The 17,996-nt window shown below is 55.2% G+C and overlaps 5 protein-coding genes across 7 annotated transcripts; 2 read left to right on the forward strand and 3 right to left on the reverse strand.

Moving 5' to 3' along the window:
- The first annotated feature begins 3,985 nt into the window (after positions 1 to 3,985).
- On the forward strand, positions 3,986 to 7,440 carry H310_14656. Of its 2 annotated transcripts, XM_008882552.1 has the most exons (10): positions 3,986 to 4,079; positions 4,149 to 4,317; positions 4,361 to 4,687; positions 4,745 to 4,953; positions 5,006 to 5,356; positions 5,410 to 5,694; positions 5,740 to 5,867; positions 5,911 to 6,214; positions 6,485 to 6,652; positions 6,714 to 7,440. In XM_008882552.1, the coding sequence occupies exons 1-10, from the start codon at positions 4,014 to 4,016 to the stop codon at positions 7,005 to 7,007; spliced, it is 2,301 nt and encodes a 766-aa protein (XP_008880774.1). In that variant the 5' UTR covers positions 3,986 to 4,013; the 3' UTR covers positions 7,008 to 7,440. The 2 variants fall into 2 exon arrangements, with proteins under 2 accessions (XP_008880774.1, XP_008880775.1); XM_008882553.1 differs by having other exon boundaries at positions 6,485 to 7,440.
- On the reverse strand, positions 7,220 to 10,118 carry H310_14657 (hypothetical protein; the record flags this gene model as incomplete). The annotated part of the gene is made up of 3 exons (XM_008882554.1): positions 8,890 to 10,118; positions 7,947 to 8,845; positions 7,220 to 7,420 (listed from the first exon to the last, which is right to left on the reverse strand). Exons 1-3 carry the CDS (start codon positions 9,527 to 9,529, stop codon positions 7,220 to 7,222), a joined length of 1,740 nt encoding a protein of 579 aa, XP_008880776.1. The 5' UTR covers positions 9,530 to 10,118.
- Positions 10,119 to 10,218: 100 nt separating this feature from the next.
- Positions 10,219 to 11,092, forward strand: H310_14658 (hypothetical protein). Its single transcript, XM_008882555.1, has one exon. It carries the CDS (start codon positions 10,251 to 10,253, stop codon positions 11,019 to 11,021), a length of 771 nt encoding a protein of 256 aa, XP_008880777.1. The 5' UTR covers positions 10,219 to 10,250; the 3' UTR covers positions 11,022 to 11,092.
- Positions 11,093 to 13,114: 2,022 nt separating this feature from the next.
- H310_14659 lies at positions 13,115 to 15,486 on the reverse strand. 2 transcript variants are annotated; one of them, XM_008882556.1, is made up of 6 exons: positions 14,993 to 15,486; positions 14,464 to 14,934; positions 14,017 to 14,362; positions 13,887 to 13,957; positions 13,641 to 13,841; positions 13,115 to 13,574 (listed from the first exon to the last, which is right to left on the reverse strand). In XM_008882556.1, the coding sequence occupies exons 1-6, from the start codon at positions 15,380 to 15,382 to the stop codon at positions 13,167 to 13,169; spliced, it is 1,887 nt and encodes a 628-aa protein (XP_008880778.1). In that variant the 5' UTR covers positions 15,383 to 15,486; the 3' UTR covers positions 13,115 to 13,166. The 2 variants fall into 2 exon arrangements, with proteins under 2 accessions (XP_008880778.1, XP_008880779.1); XM_008882557.1 differs by having other exon boundaries at positions 14,464 to 15,486.
- Positions 15,487 to 17,105: 1,619 nt separating this feature from the next.
- H310_14660 (glutaredoxin) lies at positions 17,106 to 17,738 on the reverse strand. The gene is made up of 3 exons (XM_008882558.1): positions 17,576 to 17,738; positions 17,396 to 17,519; positions 17,106 to 17,333 (listed from the first exon to the last, which is right to left on the reverse strand). The coding sequence occupies exons 1-3, from the start codon at positions 17,684 to 17,686 to the stop codon at positions 17,176 to 17,178; spliced, it is 393 nt and encodes a 130-aa protein (XP_008880780.1). The 5' UTR covers positions 17,687 to 17,738; the 3' UTR covers positions 17,106 to 17,175.
- Positions 17,739 to 17,996: the final 258 nt, after the last annotated feature.

Genomic DNA, 17,996 nt, shown 5'->3' on the forward strand with positions numbered 1-17,996 from the left:
CCGTACTGTGCGCCGATTTTTGGTTCGTGTCGGTTTCGAACGGGGCAAAGTAGAAGGTCAACTGACGTTTGCGTTGGCGAAACAAAATGTAATGCTCCGTGACAAATACATTGCGAATATGGTGTCAACCATTTTTTGCGAAAATCCACTGCCTGTTGTGTATCTGGACGAGTCTTATGTACATCACCACTACGCTCGTCGTCAAGATAGTTTATACGATCCAAATGACGAACAAGACCTGCAAGTAAAAGCAAAGCACAAGGACAACGATATTGCTTTATTAGAGCTATACTAGAGGACGGAGTGGATAACTCAAAACTACTTCTTCTCGATATTTTCCAAGGGGAAAAATACGACGCAAATACCCCAAAGACTACCACGCCATGTTCAACCATGAATATTTCGTTGACAGGTTTGGGACGTTGCTCGACCAATTGAAAGCCCTGGGGAAAAGGAACGTCATTATCGTCATGGACAACGCAAAATACCATAAATGCCTACCCTGCGGCACTACAAAGAATTCCTGAGCCAAGTCGCGTCTGCGCGATAGTTACGACCGCTAAGGTATCCCCTATAACGCCGACGAAGTAAAAATTGCACTTTGGGAAAAATTTGCCAAGCACATCGAGAGCAGCATCGTACCAGTTGTGGCGGCCATGGCCGAGTCGCGAGAGCATTCTGCTGTGTGCACGCCACCGTATCATGCGGACTTGTAACCAATCGAATTGATTTGGGCAATTGTGAAAGGTGAGGTTGGTCGTCAATACGACGAAATACCTCGTTCCGTGAGGTACTGGAGCGGTTGAAGACTGCCTTTGAAAGACTCACGTCAACGGCAATCCATGGGTGTATTGCAGCATCGAAACGACGACTTACCGAGTTGCGGGACTACCTAGGTCTCCAGGACGCTGCACATGAAGAAGACGTGGCGGCGGACGAGCAAGTACTACCAGACATAAGCCATGCATCATACGACGATGACCATACCTGCGGCCAACGATTAAGCAACAGCAACTCGTCCAGCAGCGATATGGACGACGACTGTGGCCCTTGGCACCTGTAGAAAAATAAACCGACTGCTTATAGAAATTTGTACCTCTTTGCGTTGCGTAATACTTTAAGTACAAAGTTTCGAAGGTTCGAAATTTTGTAATGAGATGTCACCTCCCATACATCCCGGTGAAAAGTAATTGAATTAGTAAACGACCCCTGGAAGCTCCCCACGACTGTAAGTTCTCCTTCCCCTTATGGCTACGGAATGGACCCGAAAGCTTCGTCTGCTTCGTCAGTGTGGGGATACCGTCCCCTCGTATCCTGGGTCAAGTTGGACACGTCCTACTTGACGATTGTCTGTCAGATTGGGCTAGATCCATTCATCCCGCATTACAGTTGTCCAACATGGTGATTGGGTGGAACGACGAAAAACCCTGATTCCCCACGCGTTTGGCCCCGCGGATTCTTTCAGATTATTGCCCGTCCCCAACTCGACCCCCCCACAAATTGCAAATACCCCAGACATAAACGATTAATACGTACTTTATTACTGTCCCACCAGGGGCTCCATAACACGGATGAGTTCTCAGTCTCAAGCCTATTTTTACAGTAAAGTACGCAGTACGCACCGACTTCTTCTCCGTTATGCTTCCAAGTAATAGTCGTCTGCCAGATCACTCTAGACGACCCTTAACTGTAGTGCATAACATGCCCTCAAACAAAGGCTTCTTCTGCTTGTTCTTGAGCACGTTTGTCGTGTCGGTATACCAGAACGACTCGGTGTACTTGCCGATGGTGACCAGCGCGTGACTCGCGCTCGATTACACGTGCGTGGGTCGCAGTGCCAAGAGGCAATTCCTGCTCCTTGCGAAAGTCGTCGACGGGACCAACTGCAGCCGCGGGGTTTCGGGGTTTGAAATCATCAGGTCCGACGAGAGGAAGATCAAACTCGATGAAGCAGATGTGTTTCAGTCCTATTGGCACCACCTACGCAAAGAGCCCGACACTTTCTTCACGCGTCAAAGGGCGGCGGTGTCATGGTCTGGGGTGCGTGTTCGTCGAAAGAATGACAGAGTTGGCATTCTTGCAAGGGAACAAGAACTCCGACAACTATGTTAAAAGCCTGGAAATCTATTTGCTTCCATATGCAACAATTTGTTCCTGACGACAAGTTCAGAATATTGCGCGGCCTCCAGAAAATTCATTCCAATTGGAAGTGTCTTTTCAGTCCATTTAACTTTGAATTAACTTGATCACGGCGCAATTTACTTCACGATAAAGAAAATACACTGTAGCATCATCCATGAGGCGCGCAAATTAACGCATAGCAAATTTTTTACTTAGGTCCAAAAATGTGTAATTCCACCCAGTACTAGTACTCCGTATGCATTGTATTCGCAAGCAGTGGCTAACTTTCATCCTGTGCTCGATGAATTTCGAGGGAACGGCAAAGTCCACCTTTCAAACTCACCCAGTAGTTGATTATATTCAGATTTTGGCATTGATTTTCACCAATCTACGATTCAAATCGATGTATGAAAAAATGCATTAAACGAAAAATTTGTGAACCGCGAATTCACATGCCAGGTTGCATGTCTTTCATGTTTGAACCTCGAGCATGAAATAGTTCGACATGGGAGAACGGGCGGGAAACTACTACTTGAGGAGTCGAGGTGGTCGAGAAGGCAAACGACTGCACCCGCGAACTAGAATGCTCGCGTTCCCAACGCAAGTACATTTCATAGCCACGCGTAAATACGCAATGAATCCCGACTCATCAGAGCTGTTGTTGAAATAACCCATCTCTGCGAGGGCCGTTGCCTTAAAGTCAGGCGGCGCCAGGCATCCAAAAGCTAGCCCACCACGCACTTAGGTTCGGGTTCGATCATGTACGTCATAGACAGCTTTTCGAGCAAGCATCCATGGTATGAGCCAAGTTGGCGATGCGAATGTTCAAATCGGTCAAAGCAGCATTCAGGCGTAATTCCTTCAAGTGGCGGTCTACCTTGGCAAATTCAATCAGGCCCAGGCCATCGCCATAAAAAAATGCAACCCACTCTTCTTCCATGATGAACTCAGCGCGCTTGCACAAGTCGTACTTCGCAATACTCTTTCGCCTATCACCGGTGAAACAGGCACCAGCCGGCATAACGTACGGTTGGAACCCCAGCTGTGCAGTGACGCGCACTGAAACCAACCTTCTTGGTGTAATTGTACAAATTGTATTTTCTCCAACGCAGTCAAACCGTCGTAACGGGGAGGCGTTGGAGTATGAGGCATGCCTTAGATTTGTGGCTGACCAGGCGAAGAATCGCTAGGCGCCAGGCCGGCTTTGGTAGCTGATTGGTCACCAACTTCGGCGAGATGGTCGCCGTCTGCAGCGACACTTGGTGCAAGCGAGGCGCGCTTTTTTCGATCGGAACGAGGGCCTTGCAAGAAAATTTCAAGGGTCAGTGGCATCGACATCTTGGAAAGCATAGGCGCGGAGCCATGGTTCATGCGGCTAAACGCTTGCGCCTTGGGCGTATCGGACTGGCGGTGCACCGAGACTACATGGTCGGGGTCAGCGGGCAGTGTCGCTGGACAACAACATACGTGGTTTCATACATCCCAATTTTGAGACAGTTAGTTTAGTTGATCACAACGGAATATTTCTCAATCAATAATCCAAGATTATTCAACCTTATGCTGTGGGCTGGTTGGTAGTGTGCGCCTGTGCAATGCTCTTTCAATCTTCACCGGCACCAAACGCCGCCACAACTCGAAGCTTGCGTGACAGTGAAATTAATATCAATGCCAAAACTTTGTATTTTCCAACTGTGACAGTTGCGTGGCATTAGGAGGCGGGTTTTGTCAATTTCTCGAGAATACTCGTCCCATGCTATTCAATGCTTCAATTTTCTGAAATCAGACGAATAGAGATATTTTGAGATTCTATATATCGGAAATATGGACTTGGAGACGCTATCCGGATAACGTATCCAGTGGTCAAGTCGGTATCGCTGTTGTGACCAGCGGACATGGCTGGCGAAGCGGCTGACGTGGTAGCCGACTTCCATGCAGCTCAATGGGAGGACGTGACCCAGGTGACGCCGCCATCAACCTCACTCCCTTTTAGATTGCGGCGAGAGTTTCTTATGCGGCGAATACCTTAGGCGTTCCATGATGCCACGGATGCATTGACCCTCGGTCAAATTGTGCATGTTCCCGAGTTCAACCAATTTGAGTCAATGTCAGCGCTCGAGTTGATGGATCCAAAGATGGACTCTGGCATGCTTGCTCCGGGCCAAGTCATGCTCACTGTTGAGGAGCGTCTCACAAAGGGTACAGCCCAACTCACGTGCACTCTTGCTCAATCGTGGAGTAGGGCTGATTCCGTTGCATTTCGCAAGCGCGGCGGACTTGTTGGCGACGCTTGATCGCTTGGAACAGTGTGAGGCAGCGTGGCGGAACGGTCAGCCCATGGCGCAGAGTCTACTGACTTGCTTGTACTACCATCCTTGCGTATCGTCGGAGCTGCTGCTGGCGCCTCTGGACACCACTGCGGTCTCGGTTACCGACACGTTGGACTGCATTTTCAAAGCGTACCTGGCGATGGCTCTCAAGAGCATCACTGTACAGCGGTATGCCATCCATCGGGCCGACATTTACGAAGAGGAAGACTTCAGTCCTCTCAATTCGGACTTGGCACTGGGTACTTTGGCCTCCTTCGTCACCACTTGTAGTCACCGTTAACGCCCTAATTGCGCAGGCGACGCTATTACGGACGACACAGTCATTTATTGGCTTGACCTGGCCGAGAAGCGGTTGGACGCACTGCTGTACAAGGGCAAAGGCAAGAAGAAGTCGATGGCAGTGGAGGGCTTACACGTCGATCCATCGGTTGCATTGGACTTTGCGACATTGTTCCAATCGCGTCTGCACTTTCGTCGTTCGTTTTACATTGCGTTGACGACTCTGGTACACATCGCCCTAACGTATGTAGCCGGCAACACCTCGTTGATCTGTCTAGGGTACAGCCGAGTCGCCGGATCTCGAAGCTGCTGCCACCGCCCTCGACGAGGCGCACACCGTCTTGCAGCGCATGGCGACGGAGCGTCTGGAAGTGGCCGAAGAGTGTTTTCACGGGTCGTATGTGGGCTTTGACAACCACGTGAGCAGACTGCTTGCATCGACGATGCCCCCCCGAGAAGCCAAACTCGAATGCGCTGCCGACTCGTATGCACAAACGACTAAAGTTTGCCGCCATTTGATGCTGGCGTGCACGCCGCCCGCGACGATCCAGTCCATGGACGACTTGAAAGCGTTCCTGACACACTTGAGTTCGCTACGTCCAAATATCCTCGTGCGATCGTACGCAGTGGTACGAAGCGCCCCAGACACTGGTGATTTTGAATAATTGTGTGGCTCCTGTAGCTCTTCCTGTACATTGACAAGAAAATGTATGGCAAGTACAACTTTATGGACTGGCTCGCCGACTCGATGGTGATGAATGGCGTCCCGTCCGTGCTGCTGTCGACCCAAGAAGGCATCGGGTTTTCGACACGATGCATCGAAGCCGTGTACGAATCGCTCAAGTGCCACCTCCACAACCGCCCGCGCCAACGCCACCGTCTCGAGCTCCTCTTCGACGAATGGGCCCAGCTCCAAGTGGACGCCGCCTCCATCGACGACAAATTTGTCACGGAAATGGGCATCCCCGTACGTGGCATGCCCCAAAGTTGACGAGTTGATGGCGACTCGTAGAAAGCGTCGTACCCGCGGTACTTTACGTCATGGGCGCTCGAGCAAACGTCGGCCCTCATGATTCATTACCTCACACTTGGGTTCGAGCTCGACATTTACGCCCTCTCCGAGTACTCAACCATCTACTGGTGCGCCCCGCGTCCATATTTGCATTTCCTGACAGCTTTATAGGTACTTGGACTACCTCTTGGGCTCCCGCATCCAGAACCTGACGAACGCGTGGTCGTTCGTCGAAAAGCTCAAGTCGTTCACGACGTCCGAGCGGGCTAAGACGACGCCACTGCCTGCCCCGGCCGCGCCGCCAAAGTCCAAGAAGAAAGGGACAAAGAAATCCAAGAGTACAGTCTCGAACGGGACACTTACCGCCGCCGCCGCGACGCCAGAAGACGAACGAGCCGTCTACCTTAAGGAGAAATACGCGTGGAACCTCGCTCTGCTCGAGAGCCACCGCGGCCTCACACGCGCTCTGTTTCAAGTACGTTGCAGCACGTCGACATGGTGTTGAGGCATGGGTGCACTTTGCTGGAGTCAGCGTTTTTGTCATATGCCTCAGCCGTGATGCTGGTGCTCGAGTGCCATGGCAAGCTCGTTCCCTGGATGTCTCGTGGGTGGTTTCCTCGACTTTTGCAGACCTCCGTCTACCAGCCGACTCGCCTCCATGAGCGACTCGGCTTCCTGGTCTCACATGAAATTGTGTGATTTTTGGTTGAAGGCTTTCAACGAGTTGATGGCTTTGTGTCCGTAGTACGTGATTGGTCTCGGCCTCGACGGGCTCCTGCCACCTGACGCGACCGTGTATGGCTCTCCGAGCATTCGATTCCACCACCGGTTCAAGCCGTTTGCACGGCTGCAGTTCCCGGCGCCGTTGTCGTACGCAGACCTCGTGCACAACTGCGACTTTAGCCAGTACAAGGTGCGATCGTCGCCGGGCTGCGGCACCTTCGTCACGCTTTGATGTGCTGCATGGCTTGCAGGTCCAAGTCGTGTACCAGTCCGCCGACGAGTGCTTCAAGGTCGCCCGCGCGCGCGTCGAGAATGTGTTGGCGCTGGCCTCACCGGACAGGGAGCACACCGTCCCCGAGCTGAAAGCTCTCGTAAAAGTTTGCATCGCAAACGCAGTCTACTTGCACCAGTATTCGAAGCAACAGCAGCAGGCCAAGATGCTGGAGACGTTGTCGATTACCGACAAGGCGCCGCAAGTCGTCGTCAAGTTCGACATCCATCCAACGTACCCGGCCATTCAGGTCAAGGACCGCGCCGAGAAGTAGATACCATAGCAGCTCGATCACTCACGCAAACTACAACAAAAACAGGTCGTTTTCGTGTGGGAGATATGGGCATTGCCGCTGTCTCATGGGCATGTGCAAGGGACTCGTCCGATCCGCCATATATGACGAGTGTTGATACAACCATTGCATGAAAGGTGATGAAAGGAGCATAGATGGTATGGTGTGATGGAGTCGCCCGGTCGCGGCAGCAGCTACTGGGACTTCTTTGCGCTCTCGTCGTCGTCGATGCTGCGAATAAGGGATGTGGCGGCGAGAAGCGACACAACCAAGAGCGGGATGCAGATGAGGGCCGCGACAAGGAGCCAGAACTGCGGCTCCTCCTGGAACTTCTCCACCATGTGCAGCAAGAACTCCTTCTCCATCGTCGCCAGCGTCGTCGTCGGCGTTGCCATCTTGGAACAACCAATTTAAGCCAGCCAATGAAAAATTGACGCATAGCAGCGAGCCACCCATCGTCGCATGACGAGAAGTCGCTGGGGGAATGCGACCGTGGCGCTGCGGCACGGCAGGAAGGAGGTTATCCACGAGGTCGATGGCAGGTCGTTGTTGCGCCAACCGACCTGTGGACGGGCTGGAAATGCCGCATCTTTCTAAATGACCAATGCGTCGTCCAACTACTTGGAGGGCAAAGTCACAACAAGGGCCAACGCGTCGTCGACAAAGCTGGCGGGACTCGACATGCCAACAGGCAAAGGGGAAGTGGCGGAGGCACAGGGGCTGGACTAGATTGTGGCTTGTATGCCATTCGAAATGCTCAAACACATTCCACACGACCTGGCAGGTACATGAGAGACCGTTGGTAGGAGTGCATTCAACCAAACGTGACGACGAGCGCCGCAACGGCACGCGTCAAGACGAGGTGATGATCTCTAAGCTGCTATTTCCGGTGGGTAGGTTGCCATGCCGAGTGTCGCCGACCACGGCCACGAGTTCCATCTCGGTCAGAGTGTGGTGGGAGATGGCCGCTAGGATGCCTTGACCTCGCCACACGGCGCCAGCCCCACACATCACGGATGTGGGGAGAGACATAGCGTGCCGCGGCTGCCGCCGCCACACCATCACATCCAACTTGAGCGTAAAGATGGCTTGGTCTGGTACGGGCTCCAATTTCATGCCGTGCATGTAGCGCGTCGGAGTGGGGAGCCCCACCGTCCGAGGGGGCGGCTCCAGTTCGAACCAGGGGCGCTCATCGCGTACGCTGGCGTCACGACCGTAAGTGTAGCCCCCAAACACAACCAGTGTCGTGGAATCAAGCAGGAATGTTGCGGCCAGCATGCGTTCCGTCGGGATAGTGCGGCCCAAGAAGTGCGCCGACAGGTGGGGCCGCGACCAAATGCCTGCCACCACGTCCAAAATGAACACGTCGAGCCATCGGTTTTCGTCGCGAAGGGGGACAGGACGAGCTTCCCATCCTGCCAAGATGGCGAGTTGGCCTGGTCCTAGCCACTGCATCGTCGCCCCAAACCTCGGAGACGGTGGCTGCCCCAGCGCTGCCACAGTTGACCACGTCCGCATGTCATGCAATTGGCGCATGTCGCCGTAGACAGAGTACAGGTCTTTGCCCCCAAACACAAACATCGAGTTCGCGTCCGGGTCGAATGCTGCACAATGCCAAAACCGAGGGGGCGGCACGTGGATATTGGTTGAAGCCGGCGCCTTGGGCTCGGACCACGTCCAGATGCCGCCGCCATGGACGCGCAAACAAAAGAGGTCCTGGAACACGACGGCATGCTTGCCCCGGCCCCCAAACACGATCAAAGTCGAGCTGGCGGCAACGTATACCGCCGAATGGTCCGCGCGGCCTGGGGGAAACGATCCTGATGGAGGAATTAGCAAGGGCGGTTCGACTGGCGTGACTCACCACTCAGGCGGGGCACGTCCCACACGTTCGACTCTGGCATGTAGCAAAAGACATGATGCGAGTAGAATACGGTGCTTTTGGCCGTTTGGCGCGGCGGAACAAGCGTGCGTGGATGTAGGAGCGATGGATCGGCGATGTAACACCCTCCAAACAGCACGAGCACGTCCCCACATGTTGTCAAGGACGCCCCGTCTCGAGCGCATGGGCGGGCTTGCTGCAAGGCGTCGGCTGCGTGGGTCGGTACAGTGTGGAGGGAGATTGTTTTGGTGTGGCGCAAGGCGGGACAGATGAGCTGCATGAGGTATGCATGTCGTGCTTGGACGGCTGGGTCGCCGAACTCGTTGCAACTTTTCGACATGGTTGCATCGGTGGACATCACCACTGTGTCATGTTCAGGGCAGCAGCACACAGACGGTTGTCCCGGCACCGTGACCGCGACGTCTTCAACGGAAGGGAGCGCCAGTTCCACCGATGGCTCGATGGTTCCGGCGAGAGCTGCTGCTTGGTGCTGCCGTTGGAGATGGTATTTGTGTTTGCGGTAGGATGGAATGGCACGTGGGTCTTCTCCTCCCGCGACGCGCGCCGCGACGCTGGCCAAGTACTGTGCATGCGCCACCAAGTCGAAGCCGTTTCGTTTCATGGTGAAAATATCAAAGTCCCAACGAAGGTAAAAGAGCAAGCCAAGCCAAAAACACAAACTCGGGCGGACCCGGACACCGCCCGTGAGAAACTAGATGACCTCTTACCGTCTTTTAGAGTTGAACGAGATGGCTCAATCCCCTTGGCAAACTACAGAGCGATCCCGATGGATACACAGGAGACTGCTAATTCGTTGCAATAGCGCCTTGTCGACCAGCTTTGCCATCCATCCATGGTTTATATGACGTTAGAGACCTGACTGCGTGCCGACCGCGACGAGAGTACCGAGCCATCAACAAAATTGCACTTGGACAAGTTTGGTTGCGTTCAAGGTCGCAAGGACGACAAACGCGCCCACGACGGGCTACACTCGTCCTGCAAGAAAGGCGTTTGCCCGGCCAGGATCGGCACGTGCACTTCAGCAGGTCCAGAATTGCCATTGCCTAGTGGTGGTGTCCAAGAGCCGCCTCTTGGACATTCCGTTGGAAAGCGTGGGCCTTGGCTTGAACACCTTCGATGTACTCTCTTGGCGCAGGTACACGTTGACCTGCCCCGGCATGTCGCCCCAGCACACTCAGTCTGGGAATCGACACATGATGTGGATAATTTTTTAGTTGATCGTTGTCATTGAATTAAAGTATGTTCGTACAGAGCAACAAGAAAAATAATATGCGACATCGCGTGCCACATTTCACTTCCGCTTGTCGAGCGCGGCAGACAGCATGGGCAATGCACAGACGACCGCAGGCGATGCCACCACGAAAACGACCACTGACCCAATGGCAACTCCGCCCATGACTGCTACCCTCGGAAGCACCGCGCCAAGGACACTTCGTTTGACCCTGTCGCACGCCACGAATCTCGCGGTCGCCGACATCCGCACGAGCGACCCGTTCGTGGTGTTCTGCGTCGGCAACGAAACCCAGACAAGCACGTGCGTCGCGTCGAGCTTGAATCCTGTGTGGAGCCTCGAAGTGTTCGAGTTCAAGCTGACAGAGGCCGACATGCTCACGCGATCGTTGTCCATCGCGGTGTACGACCACGACCTGGGCAAGTCCAACGACTTGCTTGGGTCTGCGACGCTGCCCCTCGCGGCCTTCGAGGCCACCAAAGGTCGCCAGGATTTGGAATGCCCCCTTGTGATTCCCGATTGTTTTGCATCCCAGCACGTCAACAGCACCCTGTGCGGCTCGGTCGAAGTCGTCGAGTCGTGGCCAACCGTGACCGTGGAAACACGGATTGAAATGCAAGAGTTCGAGTTGCTCTCTCTCCACTATAAGCCGTGCGTGAAAGGTGTCGTCGAGGGGTGGGAGCCCATCCCGATCCAGCGCATGATGAATGACCCCCACTGGACGATACACCTCCATGTGCAAACGCAAGACGAAACAGACACGCATGGATGGCTGTACTCGCACGGACCGACAGGTCCGTGGTACAAGACCAAATTCATCGCTGCCAACTACCGCAAGCGAGTGTGGACGTATCACCCGTAGTGCAGACATGTTGTGTATATGCCAATTCGAAACCATTCTGTGGCGCGACGTTTGGCATCTCCGCCCTCGGACGTGAACCGTTGTGAGTTGGAGCGTAGCGCAGGGCCGTCCCAACAGTCGATGTCTCGAGCTTGCTTTTGCAAGCTCTACTTTAGCCCGAAGATGGGTGTCGGGGGGACGACGATGGTGCCGCCAGAGATCGCAGGTTCGCACAACGTGATCATGACATGAATCAAGTCAGCGTTTAGCCATTCTTGCAACGACCGGCGTTTGAGGGTCGGCATGCAGTGGGCGGATGAAGTGCGTGGCCTGGTGCTATGGCACGTAGCACACTCGTCTGCATTCGATAACGTTGTCATGCCAGCGCGGCCAGCGTGAGAAGAGCATTGGGCAGCGCGTGCATCGACTTGGAAGCGCAGACGACGACGCGGTCTCAACGACATATCGATCCAGTTCTGGCGTTGTTTGCGATGCAGCGTCCCAACCATACCATCGTTCCCAGTACGGGGTGCATGCCAGTGGCCTGCGTGGCTGCCGTGACGTGCACCCTACTGTCATACCAAAACGGAAGAAGCATGGGGTTTCGGCGAAGTGGCGGCCAGCAATTTCCCTCGGCCAGTGCGGAACTAGTTCGATGGGGACCGATCTCTGATGTTCCCGCAATTGGGGAATATGGCCACGAATTGTCTCTCCAACTTTGCCTGCATCGAGGGAATCGACGTTCGCGCCGATGCCATCGTCGGTGCCCATCGTCGACGCAGGGCGATTTATGTCCCACACAGCTGACGATGACCTCCACGCCGACCTCAAACAAGATTCCAGCTCTCGATTCGACGCCAAGCAGATTTCTGTCTGAGACATCTCCCCCCTACGCCAGCACCCAGCACAGAACTGCGACTCGGACCACGCCCCACACCCCAGCGCCAAACCCGACGCATTCGATGGAAGAGACAAGGTCGCTGGCTCGTGCTCGATCATCACCACACCCTCCACCCGAGTCACCGCCATCACCAACGACGCAAGAGGGTGGCGCATTGCCTACGCCAGAGGATTCAACGCCGTCACCACAACCAAGCCAGACGCCAACTGCAACTTCCCAACCACTGCACGAGGCTATCTCTCGGCCACATCAACGTCCAAGTTCACTCTGTGAGACCACTCCAGAACAATCCATGGCGCCAGCGCCGGACCTCTCTCCTGTGCTAGGGACTTCACACGAGCCAAGAGCACGAATCCCCCTACGACAACGGCCCTTCCTCCGTCGGCCAGCCCAAGCGATACCATTCCTGACGCCGCCATTCGTTCCAGTGCCCGGTCAAGAACTCATTGTCGAGCCTGAAGTTACCCCCGAGCCCACGCCGGCGCCACCATCTCCCGAAGCAACTCCCGAACCAAGTGCCACGGCGCATGAACGAATTCCACGTCGCTTTCCAACCGACGCCCTGGCTCCGCCATACCCCGATGCACGGACTCCACCATTGCCGTCGTTTCCACTGCCTCGTCCAGAAAACTTGCTGCCGAACCAACGCTGACTCCAGGACCAACGGATGTGGCTTCATCCGTGTCTCCTACACGAGCTCCACGTCGTGCCCCCACGTCAACCCTGTGGAATTGTACCTCTCAATGAATTCCCCTGCCGTGGATACGAAAGGAGCGTTTGGATCGTGCGATGGGAAGGGGTGCTTTCGGGTCGAATGTGCCCACTATATGGTCAAACTGCTCCAACGTTCTCGGTCGAGAGTTGCCCCAACCCACTAGCAGCCCTTGGTCGACTGCGACGCATGCAGTTTCCCGCGTGCGTGCTGCGCTCCACGAGCCTGCAAATTTCGTGCTTTCCCATGTCGACCTACTCGTCCAGTAGCTTGACGCCGCGCCATAGACCAAGCACACGTGAGGACATGCGTGGCGAGGATCGAAAGAGAGGTTGTGCCAAGGATGCAATGCAATATTGCTCGTCCCTGATGAAAGCCAAGTCGCGTTGCATCGAGCCAAGTCGTGGGGAATGGGACGACCTGCCCATGAGGACTTAAAACATCGAGGATGGGGCAGTGATCGGCAAATATTTGCCCTCGATCGAACGACTTGCCACATGCATCCACGCTGGAGCGCTTTCAAAGGGGGGGGGGGCAATATTGATTAAATAGCCTAGGTCGACGTGGTGGGCGGGCAGTCGTCGAAGTCGCCAAAGATCATTTCATCGAGCGCGCGGCCGGCGCCGACCATGGGGTAGCAGTGTTCGTCGCCATCCACGATAAACTCGCCGACGATCGGGCCGTCCGCGGCGAGAAACGCGGCCATTTTCTCGGCCAGGTCGTCCTGGGACGAGCACCGCAAGCCTTGGCAGTTCATCGCTTCGGCGAGCTTGACAAAGTCGGGGTTCTTCATGATCGTGGCCGAGTACCGCTCTTCGTAAAACAGATCCTGCCACTGCTTGACCATGCCTTGGGCGTGATTGTTGAGCAAGAGGACCTTCACGCCCACATTGAATTCCGCTGCCGTCGCCAGTTCCATCAGCGTCATGGAGAAGCTCGCGTCGCCGTCAATGTCCACGACCTATACCACACATCCATCACCGCGCTGTCGTCAAGATGCTCACCGGTCGGCCCGGCGACGACGCACCATCGCATTCGGCTTGGCGACTTTGGCTCCTATGGCCGCCGGCAAGCCAAAGCCCATTGTACCCAGCCCACCCGACGACACGAGCGACCGCGGTTGCCGCCAACGGTAAAACTGCGCCGCCCACATTTGATGCTGCCCGACACCGGTCGAAATGATCACGTCGTCACGGTGCTTGGTCTGCGTGTAGAGCTCTTCAATGACCTGCAACCACCTCGGCACTCAGCTCCACTTTTATCCATCACGTACGCGCTGTGGCTTGAGCGCGCGGTTTGATCCCGTGTGGTTGCGGTAGCGGAATGGATGCTGCTTCTTCCATGCTGCCATCAACACATCGTGACCTTTTCTATTCATCCGCGGCATATACACGCCAGCGTACCGTTCAGTTGGGCGTGCCATTCAGGGCGCGCCTTGGCTTCCAACTGCGGCAGCAACTGCGCCAGATTGTACGCGGCATCTCCGACAACCCCCACGTTGGTCGGGACGATCTTGCCCACTTGTTTCCCTGAAATATCAAAGTGGATGATCCCGCCTTGGCCAAGACGGCCGGCGCGGCGCGCTTCCGGCGCAAAGTCGCGGACACGGCCCGTCACTCGATCGTCAAAGCGGGCGCCGATCGCAATCACGCAGTCCGCGTCCTGGATGGCGTAGTTGGCATAGGCCGACCCGTGCATCCCGAGCATGTGAAGGCTCAGTGGGTGGGTTTCGTCGAATGCGCCCATGCCCTATGAGCACCATCCAGTGAGCACCAGTGTCGTGGCCATGGAGCCGTCTCGGTCATTCCATGATGCAGACACCAAACATCGGATGATCGCCGCGAACGCACCTGGAACGACGTGGTCACGGGCAAGTTCATCGTGATAGCAAGTTCGCGGAGCTGTTCGCTGCAGTGCTGGGTGCCTTGACCTGCGTAAATCACAGGCTTCTTGGACACGTTGATGAGTCGTGCGGCTTCGGCCAAATTCGCCGCTTGATCGACTCGGTTCCCATGGACTTTGTCTTCGCCGTAGTACCCGATCAATTGCGGCGTCGTCGACACCGACGTTTGGCACACGCCAGCGGTGATGTCCTTGGGCAGATCCACGAGCACGGGACCAGGACGGCCAGTCGTGGCGATGTGGAATGCTTCCCGGATGTTCCGGGCGAGGTCGTTCACGTGTCGAACTTGTACGTTCCACTTGGTGCATGGCCGTGTGATCCCAAGAATGTCGGCTTCCTGGAACGCGTCCGTACCCAAGACGGGGGTTGCGACCTGGCCGGAGAACACTATGATCGGTGTGCCATCCATGAGAGCGTCCTGTGTGCACCACGTAAGGCGATCATGCAAGGAGGACGATCCACGGATGCAAGCGGACCTGGAGCGGCGTGACAGTGTTGGTGGCGCCGGGACCCGACGTGACCAGCACGACACCGGGCTTGCCGGTTGCCCGCGCATACCCCTGCGCCATGTGGCCGGCGCCTTGTTCATGGCGACACAAGACAAACTTGAAGTGCGGCGATTCAAAGATCTCGTCAAACACGGGCAGGATCGCGCCGCCGGGGTAGCCAAAGATCGTGTTGACGCCGAGTTCGGCCATGAGATTGTGAAAGATCTTGGCGCCGCTTTGGCCAATGTGCTGGTCCGTCTTGGCATGCGTGGGGGGTGCGGTCGCGGAGGCGGCGGCAACGGGCGCGGCCAAGTGGCTCTTCAGTCGGCAATGGAAACGCGAAGCGGTGGCGCGCGTGAGGCGGCGCGCGACGAACATTGCTAGAGAGGGAATGGCTCCGAGCAAGGCGAAACTAGTGCGGTTCGATCGAACCGCGCCCCCCTCCACGAGAACAGTCGCTTGATTTCGCAACCACTCTTTCGCATTCGCAGTTGTCCGGATAAGCCGTGATTGTCCGGATAACAGTGGCAGAACGCTCTTTTGGTCGGTGGGAAAGTTCAAGTTGGCTGGAGTGGACGGATGGTCGACTCGTGCAGTTGGGGTGCACGTGGCCACCACTCCGCACTCGGACCTTTCCCTTCGTAATAAGTGGCAATGCCACGCCCTACTGCTCTCATACGTCGGCTCGCCACGGGGACAGAAGCCGCGATAAAGGGCTGCGTCAGGTTTGTGATGGGAGGAGCAGCGTGCGACGTAGCTGTGCTTGGAGGCAAGCGCTGGACGTGATGGTCGATTGGTCCATGACGAGTCCTCTTTTGGCAACATGTTCAAATGCCACAGCTGGTGGCTACCTCTGCTTTTTTTTGAGGTGATGCATGCGCAGCAATGGATGAAATGCATGCGGTCGGCGGCAGGTCTCGTGCCCTCAAGGTGTGGAAGGACTCTGTTACTTCTGCAGCAGTTGGCCTTGTACAGGCAGGCGAGCATACCCAGGACGAAGCAGTGGGCCAGCCGCAAAATATGTGATACACACAATGCTATTGAATTCGAGCGGTCCTTCGCTCGACGCATCACATGACGTGGCAGCATACGGTGAGCGTCAGTGATGTGGTTTCCGCGGCCGGCTGGCACGTGGTCGCTCGGTGGCTGGGTGCGGCCAGCGGATGTTGAAGTGCTAGCGAGGTACAGATGCCACCATACAAACATCAAGACAAATATGGATGGCAGAGGAATTGAATAAAATGTGCCAACGTTTCAACTTCATGTTGTTTCATCTAGTGAACGCACGGAGACGCCGCGTCGCCAGCAAATAACGAGGTCGACGATCGGGTCCGAGGGCTAGCGAGATGACGCGATCCTTTCTTCCGACAGCCAGGGAAGCGTCTGTCTGCGTCAGAATCATGCGCTTTAGTCCCATCGAGATATGCGCGATCCAGTGTCTTTGGACCGCCCTTCTTCAGAATCGGCAAGTGTCATTCCAGGCTGAGAATTCATCTCCTTGATAAATGTCGCGCTCGACGGCGTCCGAGACGCGTGCGTCGTATCTGTGCACGGTGTCGAATCTTGCACGTCCTGCTCCAGGCAGTGTCCACGGATCATGCTGCAGATGGCTGTGGTACGAAATCCCATGCACTTCCTTCTGCGCAACAAGCAAACTCCGCTGCCTCCTTTCAACATTGCGATCTGAGAGGTAAGATTCATGTCGCGCGGGACGCACGATGGGATGCAGCGTCCCACCCGTTCAGTGTCGACGCGTCCCAGGCGGGGGCAATACCCCACGATTTTTGCCGCTTTCTTCGAAGAGAGACGTTGTTATATTCGTGCGCAATAGCTTCACATCTTCCACGCGTGAAGTTGGCCGCGTGAAACGTGAACAACGAACTGTGCGGGACAAATCATCGACCAGCACCTTGCCGTGCAGGCGCTCGCTCTGCGAAAAATCGAGAAAGTGCTCGTAGAGGACAACCTGTTCAGGGCCGAAAGTGCACTGTGGTCATAGGAACAAGCGAGATGGATTGTGGTTCCTCTTTGTCCATCGGTGTTTGCGCGTAGGGACTCCGTACGGGGTGGAAGCGTCGTGGCCGGTCCACGCCGGGGTGAAGCGCGTTGTAGCGGACGTTGTTTAGTCCGCCGCGTTGGCGAGACAAATCGATTTGAGGAATAGAGGTAAATTAGTTGTGGTGGTTGATTGTATCGAGCAACGTGTTGGATTTCGCAAGCTTCATGACACTGTCGCATCCGCCAATGTGACGGCCGTTGATAAATATATTCGGAACTGTGCGCAGGTTCGTCATGTCTGCGAGAACGTCCTGAATGTCTTGACCGGATTCTACGCGCGCCACGAACGACGTCAATCCATGTACTGGAGGGAGACAAGGAAGAGAACTATACCGAGGTCGTCCAGCTCGATCGTCAGCGGCTTGATGTTCATGTCTTCAAAAAGTTCCTTCACGCGGACGCAGAAGGGGCAATACGACTTGGAGAAAAACACAACCGGGCTCGTTTGGATCAATTCCTGCACACGTCGCGACCGGTGAGTCATAGGTCTCGACTTGGGAGTCCAACAACTACCTCGACAGCATTCTGGCTCGGCTCGACGTGGATGCGACGAACTGCATCTCGTAGACGTGCCACGCGCTGGAGCGGCAGGATGCGGTGGGGAAGGCGCTGGGCAGCAAGCATCTCGGGCTGTTGGACTTCGGTGACACGCCGACGATGTGGAAATGTGGCACAGGTGGTCTGTCGCGTAGTCTGATTGGACCAAATCAGATTCTTGGCCGAGCACCAAAACAGAGTGCATATATTAATATTCCAATTTGCTTACTGTTGTACAGTATACTTAAAACTGCATGTATAATAATATTCAATTTGAATCCACCACGCTGTCGAGTGTGTATGGTGACACTTGTTTTGACATACTTTTGATCTTGATGGATCTATGAGTCAAACTCGTCTTCTGCTTTATCTTGGTATTTGTAAGTAACTTCAACAT

Source organism: Aphanomyces invadans (assembly GCF_000520115.1).
Source record: "Aphanomyces invadans strain NJM9701 unplaced genomic scaffold supercont1.79, whole genome shotgun sequence".
In the NCBI taxonomy this organism is placed as follows: Eukaryota; Oomycota; class Saprolegniomycetes; order Saprolegniales; family Verrucalvaceae; genus Aphanomyces; species Aphanomyces invadans.